Here is a 19,073-nt window from a genome sequence, read left to right on the forward strand (position 1 = left end):
GTTAGCGCGCTGTGCTACGAACCTGGTGGCCAAGTTTGATTCCCGCTCACGGCCAACACCAGTGACGATTATCTTAACCGGCCCTGGGCCTCCCCTAGATTGACTCAGCCTCAAATGAGTACCTGGTGTGGTGTGTAAACATCGCCACTAGGGAGACAAAGGCGGCCGGGGGTTGTGTTGGCCACCCACCCCCTCGTGGTCCGTGCCAGCCTTCATAGGTGCTCGCGAACAGCACTTGCCCCAACAGTCTGTTCAGGGTATACGGAGGATCTTTGTCTTTGATGACGCGTAACTCCGTTTACAAGAAGGGGGACCGCACCTGCTGGGGCATCTCCCTCCTCATGTGTGAGGCCGGGAAATGTTCTGGCAAGGATTATTCAACATCGCCGCCCTTGCCAGGCAGCGCGCTGAGGAGAGGCTTGCGGAGGGCCGCTGTGGTTTCAAGACGGTGATGCCGCATTCTCTGTTCCGCTGCTACAACAGAGTTGTCAACAAGACGGATGTCTCTTCTGTATTGACCTGACCAAGGCCTTATGATACCATCATTGGGCCAGGGCTCTGGGTTATTCTTTGTGCTTTCGGCATCCCTCAATCTCACAGTCATTACGGACCTTCATGATGGTGGTGGGCAGGCCCAGGTCAAGCTGCGTGGCCGGGAGTCAGAGCCATTTCCTGTTCACCTTGGGGTTGCGACAGGGTATGTCCTCTGGCCCCTACATTATTGAACGTCTTCTTTGACCACGTAGTGGGAGAAGTTTTACATGGCTGTAGCAGAGGAATTTCCATCTGGAGCAGCAGATACAAGGGGAGGCTGATCGATGCCCGGGTGCGGTTAAGGAATGACTGCCCTGCTCGTCAATCATAGAGTATTATGTATGATGATGAGCTGACAAATCCTGCTCATTCTGAGGATTTATAGCATCTTCTGAAGCTGGAGCGTGTTACTAAGAGATTGTTCGCGTGTGTATGTTTGCGTGCGATTATTTGTATGGGCATCCGAGAACGTGTGAACATCTATTTGCGTGTGTGTATACATGTGTAAGTCTGCACGTGCACATATGCCTGTGTGTGTACGTTTCTTATGGACTTCGAGTGTATGCACACCTGTATGTCCGTACGTTTATATGTACGTTTATAACATGTATTTCTCCAGCCTCTGTGCACACCATGTGTATGCATACACTGTGTGTGTGTGAATGCATGTCTGTACACTGTGCCTTGCCGACACAGTGGGGAGCACAGATGATTGCATCATCCCAGTCAGTCAACCCATGGCACCTGGGTCTGTCCCGTGACTTCATCCCACCAGCATCAGCGACAACCTTCCGCACTTCTCGTGACGGCCTCTGGGGCGCACCTAGCCTGGCACAAGCACTGTGGCGACGTCACCGCCACTTAGTGGCGAACGGCGGTTGTTGTGAATGATATAGATGCACTTGTGCATGACGAGCGCGTGAGTGCGCACTGCCTCTAACTATTCCAGAGCTGCCCACGCACGAATTTAAATTCACCAGAGATTCAGCCTCAACAACCTCCTCCACCTCCCCAACCTCGGCCCACCAACAAATCCCCGTCCGCCTCTCGTCACGTCAACCTCGCCATACCCATGTCGCCCACCGCCCCTTCATCCATGAACATCGCTCTGCTGACCGCGCCGCCGACTCCTCCGTGTCCTCCGCTGCCACCTCCTCCTCCGTTGCGCCCGTCGTTCTTATACAGGATGGTCCCGTTTGTGGGGAAGATCGTCCGGATAGCCACCGCCTCCTTGTGCAGGCCGCACCGCTCTCCATGCCGGCAGCAGCAGACCCCGACCCCGGACACGATGTGGGGCCTCCCGCCACCCACGATGCCAGTGGCGCCGGTCGCTGCCGATGTCAGCGGGACGATTTGGAAGTTGGCGCGAGGGCCGATCTCCAGGATGGAGTTGTCTTTCTTGGTGCCGCTCTCCACGTAGTCATCGGCTTGTTTGCGCGGGCGCCCATAGCCTCGCGCGGACCCAATGCCACCGCCACCGCCACCGCCGACACCGCTGCAGCCACCAGCGAATGAACCGGCTCCGAGCCCGAGTCCGTCCTCGCCTCCCAGCCTACCGACCGCCGTTCCCCCAACCGTTGCCCCAATTCTGCTTCCTTCTCCTCCGGCACCACCTCCTCCTCCCTTCCTCCGCTTCCCATGCGGCCTCCCGGTCCGGTGCACGAAGCAGCAGGCACTGGCGAGCAGCGCCACGAGGAGCACAGAGGCGGCCGCGCCACCGACGATGGCGGCGAGGGGCAGCGTCCAGCCCTGCGAGGGCTCGCCGCCACCTTCCAGGCCCGGCCGCGGGCCCGCGGGCCCTTCCCCCTTCTTCTCCTCCTCCTCCCCCTCTGCCTCCTCCCCCTCCTCCTCCGTGCCTCCTCGTCCTCCCTCGCCACCATCGCCGCCGTTGGGGAACTCGGCGATCCTGGCGGTGACGGGAGCCATGCCCGCCGTGGCATTCACATCCGCGCACGTCCTGCGGGACGGCGGCGGCGCCCGCGCCCGGTGTGGCCGCCGCAGCGGCGCCAGGCACAGCGTGTAGAGGGCGGCCCTCTCCAGGCCCGTGACCACGTAGCGCGAGCGGTCGGCCGCCACCAGGGCCTCGCGCACCGGCGCCGCCGCCGGCCTCCCGGGGCTGCCGTCGCCCTCCCGGTGGCCACGCGGCGACGGTGGCGGCGGCGGCCTGCGCTGCGGCGGCGATTTGGACCACGTGAGCTGGTAGGCCGTCACGTCTGGAGGGCCGTGCCAGCCCACCACCACGCTGCCCTCGCCCGCGGGGTGGACGGTCATGGTGAAGTTCCCACCGCCAACACCGCCGCCGTTGTTGCTGAACGCGGCACCTCTTCTTCCGCCGCTTCCACCGACTTTACCGCTCGCTCCACCTCTCCCGCCACCAGTACTGGCACCGGCACCGGGACTACCAGCACCGCCGGTAGCGGTGGCGGACTCGGTGAGGGACTGCGATGGCAGCGGTTTTGCGGTGGCCGGGGCCGATTCGGCGCCATCGGATGGCGAGGGGCGAGACGCCTCCCCGGACAGCCTTGGCCCCGACGGCTGCGGCTGCTGCTGCTTCGTGAGCCGCGACCGATGCCTCCCGGCTCCCCCTCCGGCGCCGTCGCCTTCCGAGCTCGCGGAGCACGAGAGCGACTCGGGTGCCAAGTCCTTGATGGACATCCCGCGCACCTCGTCGGGCCCCTGGCACATGAGGCCGCGGGCATTGACGGGCCGCGAGTTGAGCCAGCGGCGGACCCACTCGATGGAGCAGTCGCAGCGCCACGGGTTGTTGCGTGCCAGCAGCTGCACAAGCGAGTCGAGGCCCTCGAAGGCGCCGGGCTGCAGGTGGCTCAGGTTGTTGCTGGAGAGGTCGAGTCGCCGTAGCTGCCCGAGGCCCGCGAAAGCGCCCGCGGGGATGCGGCTCAGCTGGTTCTCCTGCAGGTGGAGGCGCTGGAGGCTTGCGCCGGGCAGGCCGGAGGGCGGCGCCGCCAGGGAGTTGCGCGTGAGCGAGAGCTCAGCGAGCGAGCCGAGGCGGCGGAAGGTGTCCGCTGCCAAGGCGCCGTCGCTCAGCAGGTTGCCGTCGAGGACGAGGCGGCGGAGGCTCGCCAGGCCCGCGAACGCCTCGCCGTCGATGTGGCCGATGCGGTTGTCGTCGAGGCGGAGCTCCTCCAGGCCGGTGGGGAGGCGCTCCGGCACCTGGTGGGGGAGGGGGGGGGTGGAGAAGTGTGGTTCGCTCCGTTAGCGGCGGTGGTGGTGTTGGGGGGGGGTTTGTTTGTTGTTGGTTAGTCTGTCACGCGCTAGACCCACCTTGTAGCGAGTAGTCCATCACACGCTAGACCCACGTTATAGTGAGTAGTCCATTACACGACAGACTCGCATTGTCACGAGTAGTCCGCCATGTGTTAGACTCGTCGCGTTATAGCGGGCGTGGTGTGCATTAAGCAAAAACTTTGCATGAAAGAAAAACCACGATAAAGCGAAAACAGGGAGTTACTGTTTAGCACCGCATCGCGTGCAATAATTAACTTTCACGTGACCGTGATTTATCAGACAGAACATGATCATTACGTCAAACTCGGGCGTTGATTGGGTCATGAAGATACGAGGGGTGGCGTAGGGAGATAAACGGAGGTGAGCATGTATGTGTGTACAGACACAATACCCATACACAATACACACATCAATGCACAAAATACACATAATACACGCACATATACGATGCACACAATACACAAGACACACACCACACACACACACACGATGCACATAATACACAAAATGCACACACCACACAATGCACACACAATGCACACACAATAGAGACTATACACACCTCGAATTATCACGGTTGGCTACGTATAGTGCAAAAGAAGTACAGAAGACACAGTACACACACACATGATGGACACAATACACATACAATACACAAAATATATACATACACTTTACACAAGACAATATACACACAGTACACACACTACACACATAAATACACACACAATACACACGCACCTCCGATTGGCACGCTTGGCTATGTGCAGTGTGAAAGAAGTTCAACATATAGTACATGCACAATACACAATACACACACGATACACACACAATACACACCACACGCCAAACACACACAATACACACATATATACCGAACACAATACACACGATGCGCAAGCACAATACACACACCACAAACACTCAACACACGGAGAGCGACTCATCACCCTTCATCACGTTAACAGGGCGCTCATTTGTAACCGAGACGGGGTTATCTCGCTCGCGTGCTCTGTGGGCCCGACGAACTCGATCAACATCGTCCGAGATCGTGACCTCGTCCGTGATGTTTACTCACGGAACTTTGCATCAAACGTGATCACCGCATCGAGCAGCACTTTCAGATGCGCTTCTGCGGCCGACTGGAAGCCACTGAAGCTACGCACTTTAAATTCATTATCTCGATTGACAAACTCGTTCCTTTAGAACATCTCTTTGTGTTTAGTTTGTTGTGCTTGCCGTCCGCACCTCAGGTTAGCACGGTTGGCTATGTTTCAAGTTTCAAGTTTCATTTATTAGGTATAGCCCTGTGAGCCATTCGGCTCTTGGAAGAAGTTCAACATCCATGCATAAAAATGAGACGGATCAATCAAACAACTTCTCGTGAGAATTTATTCCCTCTCTTCCCTCAGGCAGCTAGATTCGAGAGCCTCGACACTAAACACAACCCTTGACCCTAAACACAACCCTTGAACGTAAACACAACCCTCGACCCTAACACAACCCTCATCCAAAAACACAACCCTCAACGCTAAACACAACCCTCGACCCTAAACATGGCCCTCGACCCTACCCACGGCCCTCGAGCCTGAACACAACCCTTAATCCTACACATGGCCATCGAAGCTAAACACGACCCTAGACTCTGTACACAGCCCTCGAACATAGACAAGGCATTTGCCTGAAACACGGCCCTCGACCCTAAACATGGCGCTAGACCCTGAACACAACCCTTGACCCTGAACACAACCCATGGTCTTATCCACAACCCTCTACCCTAAACAAGGCCCTCTACCCTAAACAAGGCCTTTGACCCGGAACACTGACCTCGACCCAGAACAAAACCCTTGACCATAGCACAGCCATAGACCCTAGCACAGCCATAGACCCTGAACACAGCCATAGACCCTGAACACAGCCATAGATCCTGAACACAGCCATAGACCCTGAACACAGACATAGACCCTAGACATGGCGCCCGGCCATAAACATGGCCCTAGACCCTAAACATGGCTCTAGACCTTGAACACAACTCTTGACCCTGAACATGGCCCTTGACCTTACACATGGCCTTCGCCATGAACATGGCCCTTCACACTAAACAAAGCCCTTGACCATGAACACAGCCCTCGACGCTAAATACGCCTCTTGGCCCCAAACACGGACATCGACCCTGAACACGGACATTGACCATGAACTCAACCCTTGACCTTGAACATGGACCTCGATTCTAAACACAACCCTTGACCCATAACACAACCCTTGACCCATAACACAACCTTGCCCCTATACACAACCTTCGACCCTAAGCACGGCCCTCAACCCTAAACACAATCCTCGACCCTAAACACACCCTCGACTCTACACAGGGCCCTCCACCTTGTACATGACCCTTAACAGTGAACACAGCTCTCGAACCTATACAAGGCCCTGCACCCTACACACGGCCCTGAAACCTAAACACAGCTCTCAACCCTGAACATGGCCCTTGACACTAAGCACGGACCTCGACCCTAAACACAGCCATAGACCCTGAACACAGCCATAGACCCTGAACACAACCATAGACCCTGAACACAGCCATAGACCCTGAACACAGCTCTCAACCCTGAACACGGCCCTCAACGCTGAAAACGGATCTCGACCCTGAACACAGCCAAAGACCCTGAACACAGCCATAGCCCCTGAACACAGCCATAGACCCTGAACACAGCCATAGACCCTGAACACAGCCCTCGACCCCACACACGGCCCTTGGCCATGAACATGACCCTCGACCCTAACATGGCCCTCTACCCTAAACACAACACTCGATGCTAAACACAATCCATGACCATAAACACAACCCTTGACCTTAAACACGGCCCTCAACCCTAAACAAAAACCTTGACCCTTAACACAACCCTCGACCCTTAGCACAATCTTCTACCCTAAACACAACGCTCGACCCTTAGCACAACCTTCTACCCTACACACAGCCCTCGACACTGAACATGACCCTCGCCCTACGCACTGCCCTTGGCCTTAAACACGGACCTCGACCTTGAACACGGCCCTCAACTCTAAACACGACCCTCGACTTTCAACTTGACCCTCGATCCTAAAGATGACATTCGAATCTAAAAACAACCCACGACCCTAAACACGACCCATGACCCTAAACACGCCCCTCGACCCTAAAAACAACCCTTGACCCTAAACACACCCTCGACCCTAAACGCGACCCTTGACCCTAAAAACGAACCTCAACCCTAAACACAACCCTCGACCCTTCACATGACCCTAGACCCTAAACACAAACCTTGACCCTAAACACAACAGTTGGATACACAACCCTTGATCATAAACACAACACACGACCCTAAATACGGCCCTCCACCCTAAACATAACCCTCGACCCAAAACACCACCCTTGATCCTAAACACGACACTCGACCCTAAAAACAACCCTTGACTCTTAACACAACCCTTGACCCTTCACACTGCCCTCAACCCTGAACACAACGCTTGAACGTAAACACAGCCCTCCCCCTACACACGGCCCTCGACACTGAACATGGCCCTCGACCCTACGCATGGCCCTTGGCCCTTAACACGGACCTCGATCCTAAACACGGACCTCGATCCTAAACACAAGCCTTGACCCTAAATACAACCCTCGACCATGAACACGACCCTCGACCATGAACACGGCCCTGGACCCTAAACATGACTCACGACCCTAAACACGGCTCTAGACCCTCAACACAACCCTCGACCCAAAACACCACCCTTGACCCAAAACACACGACACGACTCTAAACACAACCCTCAACCCTAAACACAACCATCAACCGTACACAAGGCTCGCGACCCTGAATATGGCCCTCGACCCTCAAATTAAGAATTGACCATGAACACAACCTCGACCCTTCACACAGCCCTCGACCCTGAACACGACACTTGAACGTCAACACAGCTTTTGATCCGACACATGGCCCTCCACCCTACACAGAGCCCTCGACGTTGAACATGGCCCTTGAACCTAAACACAACCCTTGACCCTAAATACAGCCCTCGACCATTAACACGACCCTCGACTATGAAACAGCCCTGGACCCAAAACATGACTCACGACCCTAAACACCACCCTTGACCATAAACACAACCCTCGACATTAAACACAGCCCTCAACTATACACATGACCCCCTACCCTGAACACAGCCCTCAACCCTAAACGCAACCCTCGACTCTAAACAGGGCCCACAACCCTTGACTCTAAACACAACCCTCGACCTTAAACACAACCCTCGGCCCTGAACACGGCCCTTGACCCTAAACCCAGACCTCCATGACTCTCTGCTCGCCATTAGTCGCCTGCCCCCTGACCAGAGTGCTACCCACAAAATGCTGCCTGTAGGTGACCCTGCTAGGCATGACCGTGGTGACCCTCGCGGTGAGCCTCACGGTGACCCTCACACTGACCTTAACCCTCACGGTGACCCCAACCCTCACGACGACCCTTGCATTGACCCTATCTCTCACGGTGACCGTCACGGTGACCTTAATGCTCACAGTGACCCTAACCCTCATGGTGACCCTAACCGTCACGGTGACCCTCATGGTGACAGGAGACAAAGGCGGTCGGGCGTGGTATTGGCCACCGACCCCTCGTGTGGCATGCCGGCCTGCATAGGTGCTGCTTGTTAACAGCACTTGGCCCAACTGTCTGTTTAGGCTATACTGCGCAACTTTGTCTTTGGGGTGTGTGAGTGGATTAGTGAGTGGTTGAGTGGTTGAACAAGTTCGTGGTTGAGCGGGTGGGTGAACGAGTGAGTAGCTTAGTGGGTGGTTGAGTGGGTGACTGAGTGGGTGACTGAGTGGGTGGCTGAGTGGGTGGCTGAGTGGGTAAAAGAATGGGTGGTTGAGTGGGTGAACGAGTGGGTGGTTAAGTTTCATTTCAAGTTAAATTTATTAGGTAGAGCCCTGTGAGCCATGCGGCTCTTGAGTCGGGTGCAACCGCAACAAACAAAATTTGAACAGAGAACATCTTAAAGCGACGACACGCAACAGAAACATCCTGGATAAACCAGCACATCTTCCAGAAAAAAAACACCGTATTACAACGCTGTGTGCAAAAATCCCAGTGTGATGCAAGTCAAACAATAACAACCATAACACAATTTAGATTACAGTTTTCAGGCCAACTCCGCACTTCCGCAAGAAACATGGCTTCACCAAATGTTTTCGAAATCACCAAAATAAAGTTATAAAAACAATGTAACAACAGTAGTCATAGGAACTGTGATTCAAATTTAACAATAAACGATATACATGACATGTACGAGTGGAGTAGCTGGCAGCATGACACTCCCAGTGTATGATGTATGAGTGAGTCAGCGTATGATGAGTGAGTCAGTGTATGATGTGTGTGTGAGACAGTGTATGATGTGTGAGTGAGTCAGTGGTTGTGTGAGTGAGTGTATGATGTGTGAGTGAGTCAGCGTATGATGAGTGAGTCAGTGTATGATGTGAGAGTGAGTCAGTGTAAGATTATTGAGTGTATCACGGCCTCCTCCCCAAAAATCACGACCTCCTCCACGCCATCACGACCTCCTCCACGCCATCACGACCTCCTCCACGCCATCACGGCCTCCTCCCCCCCCTTCACGCCCTCTTTCACGCAATCATGACCTCCTCCACGCCATCACGACCTCCTCCACACCATCACGACCTCCTCCACGCCATCACGGGAAAACCCGTCCCGAGTTGACGCAGAAAAAAACCGCGCGCAGGTGAAGGACGCGGCGCGAGGTCGAGCGCGACGCTGAACGCCGCCCGCGCGGACCCCGGCGTGAAGTGGTTGAGTGGGTGGCTGAATGGGTGGCTGAGCGCGTGAAAGAGGGGTGGTTGAGTGGGTGAACGAGTTGGTGATTGAGTGGGTGGTTGAGTGGGTGGCTGAGTGGGTGGTTGAGTGGGTGACTGAGTGAGTGGCTGAATGGGTGATTGAGGGAGTGGTGGCTGAGTGGGTGATTGAGTGGGTGAAATAATGGGTGGTTTAGTGGGTGGACGAGTGGGTGGTTAAGTGGGTGAATGAGTGGGTGGTTGAGTGGATGAAAGAGTGGGTGGCTGAGTGGACGAAATATTGGGTGGCTGAGTGGGTGAACGATTGGGTGGCTGATTGGATGGCTGAGTGGGTGGCTGAGTAGATGGCTGATTGGGTGGCTGAGTGGGTGGCTGAGTGGGTGGCTGAGTGGGTGGCTGAGTGGGTGGCTGAGTGGGTAGCTGATTAGGTGGCTTAGTGGATGGCAGAGCGGGTGGCCCAGTGGGGGGTGTCCGAGTGGGCGCGTTCGAGGTGGTGGCTGGGGGGGGGCAGGTGTGCGGGGTTGGTGGCACCTGGCTCAGGTGGTTGCGGGAGAGGAAGAGGAGGCGGAGGGAGCGACACTCGAGGAAGGCGCCACGCTCCACGCCCACGCTCGAGATGGAGTTGTCGTCCAGGTGGAGGCGCTCTACCCTCTGGAGGTGGGCGAGCGCCTCGCGCGACACCGTCTGGATGTTGTTCTCCTGCAGGTGGAGCTCGCGCACGTTCCGCGGCAGGTTCGAGGGGAAAACCTCCAGCTCGTTGCCGTACAGGTAGACCATGTCTACCTGCAGGGGCAGGGAGGGAGGGGAGGGAGGGGAGGGGGGATGTGAACGGGCGGCAGCCCTCTGCGCGCATCGAGCAATCCGCTCAGACAACCGTCCACTCGCTCGGCCACTCGACCACCCACTCGCCCACTCGCTCACCCACTCGACCGCCCACTCATTCACCCATTCAACGACTCAATCAACCACTCAGTCGTTCACCCACTCTTTCGCCCACTCGTTCACCCACTCGTTCACGCAGTCAACCACCAACTCAGCCACTTTGTCAACCATCAATTCACCTCGCCCCTCCCCCACCCAGCCTCCTCCATCTCCCTCTCACCACCACCTCCCCCAAACACCACCACCTCCACCACCACCACCACCACCTCCCCCACCACCACCTCCCCCACCCCCACCACCACCTCCCCCACCCCCACCACCACCTCCCCCACCACCACCACCTCCACCACCTCCCCCACCCCCACCACCACCTCCTCCACCCCCACCACCACCTCCCCCACCACCCCCACCACCACCTCCCCCACCACCACCACCACCTCCCCCACGACCTCCCCCACAACCACGACCTCTCCCACCACCACCACGACCTCCCCCACCACCACCTCCCCCACCACCACCTCCCCTACCACCACCACCACCTCCGCCACCACCACCACCTCCCCCACCACCACCACCACCTCCCCCACGACCTCCCCCACCACCACGACCTCTCCCACCACCACCACGACCTCTTCCACCACCACCACTTCCCCCACCACCACCACCTCCCCCACCACCACCACCACCTCCCCCACGACCTCCCCCACCACCACGACCTCTCCCACCACCACCACGACCTCTTCCACCACCACCACTTCCCCCACCACCACCACCTCCCCCACCACCACCACCACCTCCCCCACGACCTCCCCCACCACCACGACCTCTCCCACCACCACCACGACCTCCCCCACCACCACCTCCCCTACCACCACCACCACCTCCGCCACCACCACCACCTCCCCCACCACCACCTCCCCCACGACCTCCCCCACCACCACGACCTCTCCCACCACCACCACGATCTCTTCCACCACCACCACTTCCCCCACCACCACCACCTCCCCCCCCACCACCACCACCTCCCCCACCACCACCACCACCTCCCCCACGACCTCCCCCACCACCACGACCTCCCCCACCACCACCTCCCCCACGACCTCCCCCACCACCACCTCCCCCTCCCCCCCACAAGCCCCCCCCCACCCCCTGCGCACCTGCAGCAGGCTGCTGAGGTCGGCGGGCAGCCCGCTGCTGTTGACGAGGTTGTTCTGCAGGTAGAGGGTGGTGGCGCCCCGCGGCAGCCCCGACGGGATGGCGGCGAGGCCGCGGTCGTTGCAGTAGACGAAGCTGCGGTCGCAGCGGCAGGGCGCGGGGCACGAGGAGGCGGCTGCGGCTGCCGCCACCGGCCCGCAGGACACGTGCGGCAAGCGGAGCAGCAGCAGCGGCAGCACGAGGAGCGGCAGCAGCTGCGGCAATGGGGAGTGGAGAGCGCGGGGCCGATGCCGGTGCAGCTGGTGGCTGTGGAGTTGGTGGTGGTTGTGCTGCTGGTGGTTGTGCTGCTGGTGGTGATGTTGGATGTGGTGGTTGTTGTGGTGGTCGTGTTGGCTGTGGTGGTGGTGGTGATGGTTGTGCTGGTGGTCGTGTTGACCGTGGTTGTGTTGTTGGTGGTGTTCGTGGTGGTTGTGTCGGTGGTGTGGATGGTGTTGGCTGAACTGTTGTGGCTTGGAAGCTGCGTTGGGTGTTGTGGCTTCGACTGGAGATGTCATTTTTGTTGTTGGTGTTGTCGTTGATGTTGGTGTTGTCGTTGATGTTGTTGTTGGTGGTGGTGTCGATGTTGTTGCTGAGACTGATCGCTATCCGGCTGTGGCCGATATCCGCTGACAGAGCGCACAGAACAACGACCCATCCGCTGCTGCTGCCTGGCGATAATGATCTTGATGATGTCGATGATGTTGATGATTAATATTCGCACTTAAGACGGCTGCAACAGCAACAGCAGTGACGCGACTGCCAAACCTCATCATCGCCGCGGCTTGCACGAATTCTCTCTGCGCAGTGCATCGTCTTGCCGAGCAGCCTTCTCTCGAGTGGACGACATCGCTCGCGAGGAAGACGAAGTTTGTCAGAAGGTGCTGGGACATGGGGCCCCCGCGGGTGACAGCCTCCTCCTCCTCCTCGTCGACGTGGTGGCCTTGAAGTGACTGGGGACCTCGAAGTGATTGATGACCTTGATGTTATTAGTGACCTTGATGTGATTGCTGACCTTCAAGTGATGACCTCGAAGTGACTGATGACCTTGATGTTATTAGTGACCTTGATGGGATTGCTGACCTTGAAGTGATGACCTCGAAGTGACTGATGACCTCTGTGCGTCTGGGGCCAAAGTGAAAAAGGGCCCAACAGCTTCAAGCCCGCCCAGCCATCGCGACGTCTTCGCCGCCACAAATCTCGAGGCGCAGCCCCTGCAATCGCCCTCGCTCACCCGCCTGCCGGCGGAAGCGGGGGGACCTCCATCGACTCTCGACCAGACGGTGGGGGGCTCACAGCCCCCCTTCCTCCCCACTCCTCTAGCCTCGACCACAGTGGCGTCTGTCTCGCTGACGACTCCCACCCGCCCTGTCCTGTCTGTCTCCCTCCCTCCCTCTCTCTCGCTCGCGACCAAGCTGACGTCCAGTAAACGTCGGGATGACTGCGGTCGGGGCAGTTGCCCCCCCCCCCCCCCCCCACTTTACACCGCCGCAAGCGACAACAGCTGCTTTTCAGAGAGAGTATTACTTCACCTATTTGTGGCGGTGCCGATCGATGTCTGTCGGTCTCTGTATCTCTTTCGCTCTCTCTTGGTCTCCCTCTGTCTCTCTTTGCTTTCTATCTGTGTGTGTCTCTCTCTGCGTCTCTCTCTCTGTCTCTCTCTCTATGTCTGTATCTGTGTCTCTCTATGTCTGTATCTGTGTCTCTCTCTCTGTCTGTATCTGTGTGCCTCTCTATGTGCGTCTCTCTCTCTCTCTCTTTGTCTATCTCTCTGTCTCTCTTTGTCTCTTTCTCTGTCTCCCGACGCGGCCTCCCTCTCCCCGTCTCTGCAGGGACGAGCTGTCTGCCGTCTCCTCGTCGTCTCCACCACGGAGCGAGCTTCCTCGAGACGTCCCACGTCGCCTGGCGTCTCCCCGTGCTGCAGGTGGGCGGGCTACTCACCTCGGTCACACGCAAGGGGCTGGTGACACGAGTCGAATTGTTTGAGGATGACAATACACGGATTATAACAAGGCTGCTTTTGTCGTTATCTTCTAGCGTCGTGTGCACATTCGAGTGGCCGAGTTCAAATTCTCAGCCCCATCACCCCCACGACCCCCATCGCCATCATCATCGCCATCATCACCATCATCTTCCCTCGTCCGCCACTCCTCAGCGTCAACACCTGACGACAAGGGGACAAGGGCTCAGTGTTATTGTTGTTGTTTATTAGTCGCAGCGATATGCAGAGAGGCTGGTTAGGTCATCAATTGATGTTTTCACACGGAAATGTATACATTTTTTTCATATATATGGGAAGAAAACAGCGTCAAGAAATTAAATGGCAATGACTCCCAGCCTCGCCAGCGCGTTCCCAAACCCCCTGCGTGACGTCACCAACCCCTGCGTGACGTCACCAACCCCTGCGTCGAGATCCTTGTTTTTGTTTCAGAAGCGACCTGGCGATCACAAATGACAGCTCAACTAAGTGGGCCCATCATCATCGTCGTCATCGTCATCATCATCGTCATCATCGTCGTCGTCGTCGTCATCATTGTCGTCATCATTGTCGTCCATCATCATCATCATCGTCGTCGTCATCATCGTCATCATTGTCGTCATCATCATAATTATCATCGTCATCATTGTCGTCATCATCATCGTCGTCGTCGTCATCATCATCATCATCATCGTCGTCGTCATCATTGTCGTCATCATCATCGTCATCATCATCATCATCGTCGTCGTCATCATTGTCATCATCATCGTCATCATCATCATCATCGTCGTCATCATTGTCGTCGTCGTCATCGTCGTTCGAAGAAAATAACAATAAAAGAACAAAAAAACGACGACGTTTCGATCGCAACACAAGCGGTCGTCCTGCTGATGACGATCGCTTGTGTTGTGATCGAAACGTCGTCGTCGTTTTTTTGTTATTCTCTTTGAACCTATCCACGTGACTTTACCGAAAGACCCAAAGATTGTGAACCTCGCCCCAATCTCGCGTGACGTCGATACCGGCACCCCCCCCCCGCGGTTTTGACGTCAAAAACCCCTCCCCCTCCCCTCCACCTGGCCCCAATCTCTCGAGTGACGTCATCCCGGTGCGTTACAGACAAAGATACCCCACCCCCCTCCACCCGTGTAGCCTCAACAGACTGTCGGGGCAAGTGCTGTTAGCGAGTAGCACCTCTGAAGGCCGCCACGGGCAACACGTCTCCCCGGTGGCGATGTTTTGACAGACTGCAGCAGGCACTCATTTGAGGCTGAGTTGACCTAGGGTAGGTCCGGGACCGGTTCAGATAATTATCGTGACCGGGTCGCCGGGTTCGTAGCGCAGCGCGCCAACCGCTCCTCCACCGCTCCCTACTCTCTGCTACACACGCACACACACGCACCGTGTTTATTTGGGCAAAGAAGGTATGAGTCTCAAGAATCAGACGAGTTTTGGGACGCCACGGTGGCGATGAGATGTTAACTCCCTCCTCGCCTGGTGTGCAGGAGGTCGTGGGTTCGATCCCGACCCTGACGCCTGCTGCTGTATATTTGGAGTTTGCGTCTCTCTCTCATCATCATCATTACGGTGGCTAGGAGATGTTAACTACCTCGCCTGGTATACAGGAGGTCGTGGGTTCGATCCCGACCCTGACGCCTGCTGCTGTATATTTGGAGTTCGCGTGTCTCTCTCTCTCTCTCATCATCATCACGGTGGCTATGATATGTTAACTACCTCGCCTGGTGTGCAGGAGGTCGTGGGTTCGATCCCGACCCCTGACGCCTGCTGCTGTATATTTGGAGTTCGCGTGTCTCTCTCTCTCATCATCATCATCACGGTGGCTATGATATGTTAACTACCTCGCCTGGTGTGCAGGAGGTCGTAGGTTCGATCCCGACCCTGACGCCTGCTGCTGTATATTTGGAGTTTGCGTCTCTCTCTCATCATCATCATTACGGTGGCTAGGAGATGTTAACTACCTCGCCTGGTATACAGGAGGTCGTGGGTTCGATCCCGACCCTGACGCCTGCTGCTGTATATTTGGAGTTCGCGTGTCTCTCTCTCTCATCATCATCATCACGGTGGCTATGATATGTTAACTACCTCGCCTGGTGTGCAGGAGGTCGTGGGTTCGATCCCGACCCTGACGCCTGCTGCTGATTATTTGGAGTTCGCATCTCTCTCTCTCATCATCATCACGGTGGCTATGATATGTTAACTACCTCGCCTGGTGTGCAGGAGGTCGTAGGTTCGATCCCGACCCTGACGCCTGCTGCTGTATATTTGGAGTTTGCGTCTCTCTCTCATCATCACCACGGTGTCTATGAGATGTTAACTACCTCGCCTGGTGTGCAGGAAGTCGTAGGTTCGATTCCGACCCTGACGCCTGCTGCTGTATATTTGGAGTTTGCGTCTCTCTCTCTCCCTCCACGTGGTAGCGTGGATTTTTCTCCGGGTCCTCGGGTTGTTCCCTCCACATGTAGAATGAACATCGCCACGCGTTCCGAGTGTTTGGCTGCTATGAATGTCCACACAGATGATGATGATGAGAGTCCACTTCGTTGAGCTATCATTTGTGATGGCCAGGTCGCTTCTGAGAAAGAGCTACACAGCTCAGTGGGGCCTTACCTGGTAAAATAAAAAGTTGGAATAGTTAGTTTAGTATGCATATGGATATCCTGTATGTTGAACTCCTTTCGCACCGTACGTAGCCAACCGCACTAATCGGAGTTGCGGTGAAAGGACAACAAACTAACCTCAACATCGATCAGTTCTAAAGAAATGACTCGTCATCTCGATGATGGTGATGATCATGATTTCAAAGTGCCAGAGCTCCACAGTAGCTTCCTAATATCGGAAGGGAAGAGCGTTCCAGACGGCCGCTGGAGCAGCGCCTCTGAAATCGCCGAGCGATGATGATGATGCGGTGGTCACCGTCTTTGTTCCGATAGTTTGATAGTCGAGCCCAACGCCGCTGCTGCTACTGCTGCTGCAGCTGCTACTGCTGCTGCTACTGCGAGGTTGTCGGAATGGTGCCGCATCTCCGATGTGCACGCTCGTCTATGTACGGTGCCCAAGAAGTCCAGCTGACACGCATCAGCGGGCGTAGTCAGGACATGAGTGGTGGAGTGGCCGATTGATCAGCTCAGGGGGTGGTGTGGCAATCGGGTCCGGCGAGGCTTTCCCACATCGCGGCCTCCGCTTTGCCCAACTCGCATCATCGTCATCGTTCCGCTCACGGGTCTCTCTTTGTGTCTCTCTCTGTCTCTCTGTGTGTCTCTCTCTGTGTCTCTGTGTGTCTCTCTGTCTCTCTGTGTGTCTCTCTGTCTCTCTGTGTGTCTCTTTGTGTCTCTCTGTCTCTCTGTCTCTCTGTGTGTCTCTCTCTGTCTCTCTGTCTCTCTGTGCGTCTCTCTGTGTCTCTCTCTGTCTCTCTCTGTCTCTCTCTGTCTCTCTGTGTGTCTCTCTCTGTCTCTCTGTGTGTCTCTCTGTGTGTCTCTCTCTGTCTCTCTGTGTGTCTCTCTGCGTGTCTCTCTCTGTCTCTCTCTGTCTCTCTGTGTGTCTCTCTGTGTCTCTCTGTCTCTCTCTCTCTCCGTTGTTGCGTGGTTTTTTTCCGGGTCCTCCCAAGTGTTGATCTCCCCCCACACCTAAAACCGACATCATCATCACCGCGTCCAGAGTGTTTGGCTGCTGCTCGACATTTCCACACGACGACGACGACGACGATGATGGAGACCCGCCACTTCGTCGAGCTACCACATTCGTGACGGCCACAGCCGCTTCTGAAAGACAGCTACACAGCTCACCTGCCAGAATAAATGAAAACATAGATTTTAGTTTGTATTTATCTCGTGGTGATTGTCGGCGGAATGGGGGGGGGGGTGCAAGGCACCACCCCTCCCCCCCACCACTTCTGCTACGCTGCTGATAGGGCAGTGGGGGAGTCCACGCGTGACCCTGGGACACTCGCGTGGGACGGAGGAGGGACCCACCCCCCTTTCACTGTCCAGCAGAGGGCGCCAGACTCCCACGGCGACGGGGGAGAGGGGGGAGAGAGGGGAGAGAGAAGGTGTGGGAGAGCGTGGGGGGGAGAGAGAGGGGAGAGAGATGGTGTGGGAGAGCGTGGGGTAGAGAGGTGGAGAGAGATGGTGTGAGAGGAGAGAGAGGGGAGAGAGAGCTTAGAGAGATGGTGTGGGAGAGCGTGGGGGGAGAGAGGGAAAGAGAGAGGGAAGAGAGGGAAGAGAGAGGGAAGAGAGATGGGTGTGGGAGAGCGTGGGGTTAGAGAGCGGGAGAGAGGGGAGAGAGATGGGGGAGAGAGATGGTGTGGGAGAGCGTGGGAGGGCGTGGGGGGAGAGATGGGGGAGAGAGGGGGGGGGGGGAGAGGGAAGAGAGATGGTGTGGGAGAGCGTGGGGGGGGGGGAGAGAGGGGAGAGAGAGGGAAGAGAGATGGTGTGGGAGAGCGTGGGGAGAGAGGGGAGAGAGGGGACAGAGAGGGGAGAGAGGGAAAGAGAGATGTTTGTGGGAGAACGTGGGGGGGGGGGAGAGGGGGGAGATAGGGAAGAGAGATGGTGTGGGGGGAGCGTTGGGTGGGGGGGGGGGAGAGGAAGAGAGATGGTGTGGGAGAGCGTTGGGGGGGAGAGAGAGGGGGGGAGAGAGATGAGTGATGGGGGAGTCCGAGCGAGAGGGAAAAGCGATAGAGGAGAGATGGTGGTGGTGGTGTGGAATAGATGAAAGCGGGAAGAGAGATTTTTAGGGGAGAGTTAAGGGGGAGGGGAGGGGAGAGGAGTGGTGAGTGATGGGGAGAGATGAGAGCAGAAGTGACAGAGCGGGGAGGAGAGAGAAACAGAGCGGGGAGAAAGGAGAGGGAGACGGAGGGAAGAGAGAAGAGAATTCAATAGTGGAGTGACGGAGAGAGGGGGAGATTGCAGGGAACTCGCATTCATCACGTTATTCATCGATACTCGAATTGCGACGGAAATTTTTGATCATTTATCGAATCGGGGGGGGAGGGAGGGTGGAGGAGGCGGGGGGGGGGATAGTCACACATTTAACCCGGCCGCCTTTGTCTCCCCACTACCCACAGACAAAGACATGTCTTTGTACAAAAAAGCCCGGACGCTCTAAGAGCCATTCCCAGCACGTTCCCGCTACGAGAACATTGGGATGCGTTGGCCATGACAATGTATCAGTTCGTTATAATGTATTACTACTTAATTTTATTTGACCAGTTAATGCCCAGTGAGCTGTGTAGCTCTTCAGAAGCGACCTGGCAGTCGTAGATGATAGCTCAACGGAGTGGATTAAGATCATCATCTCGTGGACATTTATAGCAGCCAAAATACTCTGAACGAGTGTAGTCAATTATAAATGTGGAGGGGAGAAAACCCAGAGGACCCGGAG

At 56.5% G+C, this 19,073-nt stretch overlaps 1 protein-coding gene across 1 annotated transcript; it reads right to left on the bottom strand.

Moving 5' to 3' along the window:
- Nucleotides 1-1,584: 1,584 nt before the first annotated feature.
- On the bottom strand, nt 1,585-12,989 carry LOC144740626 (leucine-rich repeat transmembrane protein FLRT1-like). Its single transcript, XM_078623421.1, has 4 exons — nt 11,665-12,989; nt 10,157-10,408; nt 2,412-3,705; nt 1,585-2,303 (listed from the first exon to the last, which is right to left on the bottom strand). Exons 1-4 carry the CDS (start codon nt 12,214-12,216, stop codon nt 1,585-1,587), a joined length of 2,817 nt encoding a protein of 938 aa, XP_078479547.1. The 5' UTR covers nt 12,217-12,989.
- Between the last annotated feature and the right edge of the window lie 6,084 nt (nt 12,990-19,073).

Source organism: Lampetra planeri, unplaced genomic scaffold (genome assembly GCF_965212315.1).
Source record: "Lampetra planeri unplaced genomic scaffold, kcLamPlan1.2.h2 scaffold_246, whole genome shotgun sequence".
In the NCBI taxonomy this organism is placed as follows: domain Eukaryota; kingdom Metazoa; phylum Chordata; class Hyperoartia; order Petromyzontiformes; family Petromyzontidae; genus Lampetra; species Lampetra planeri.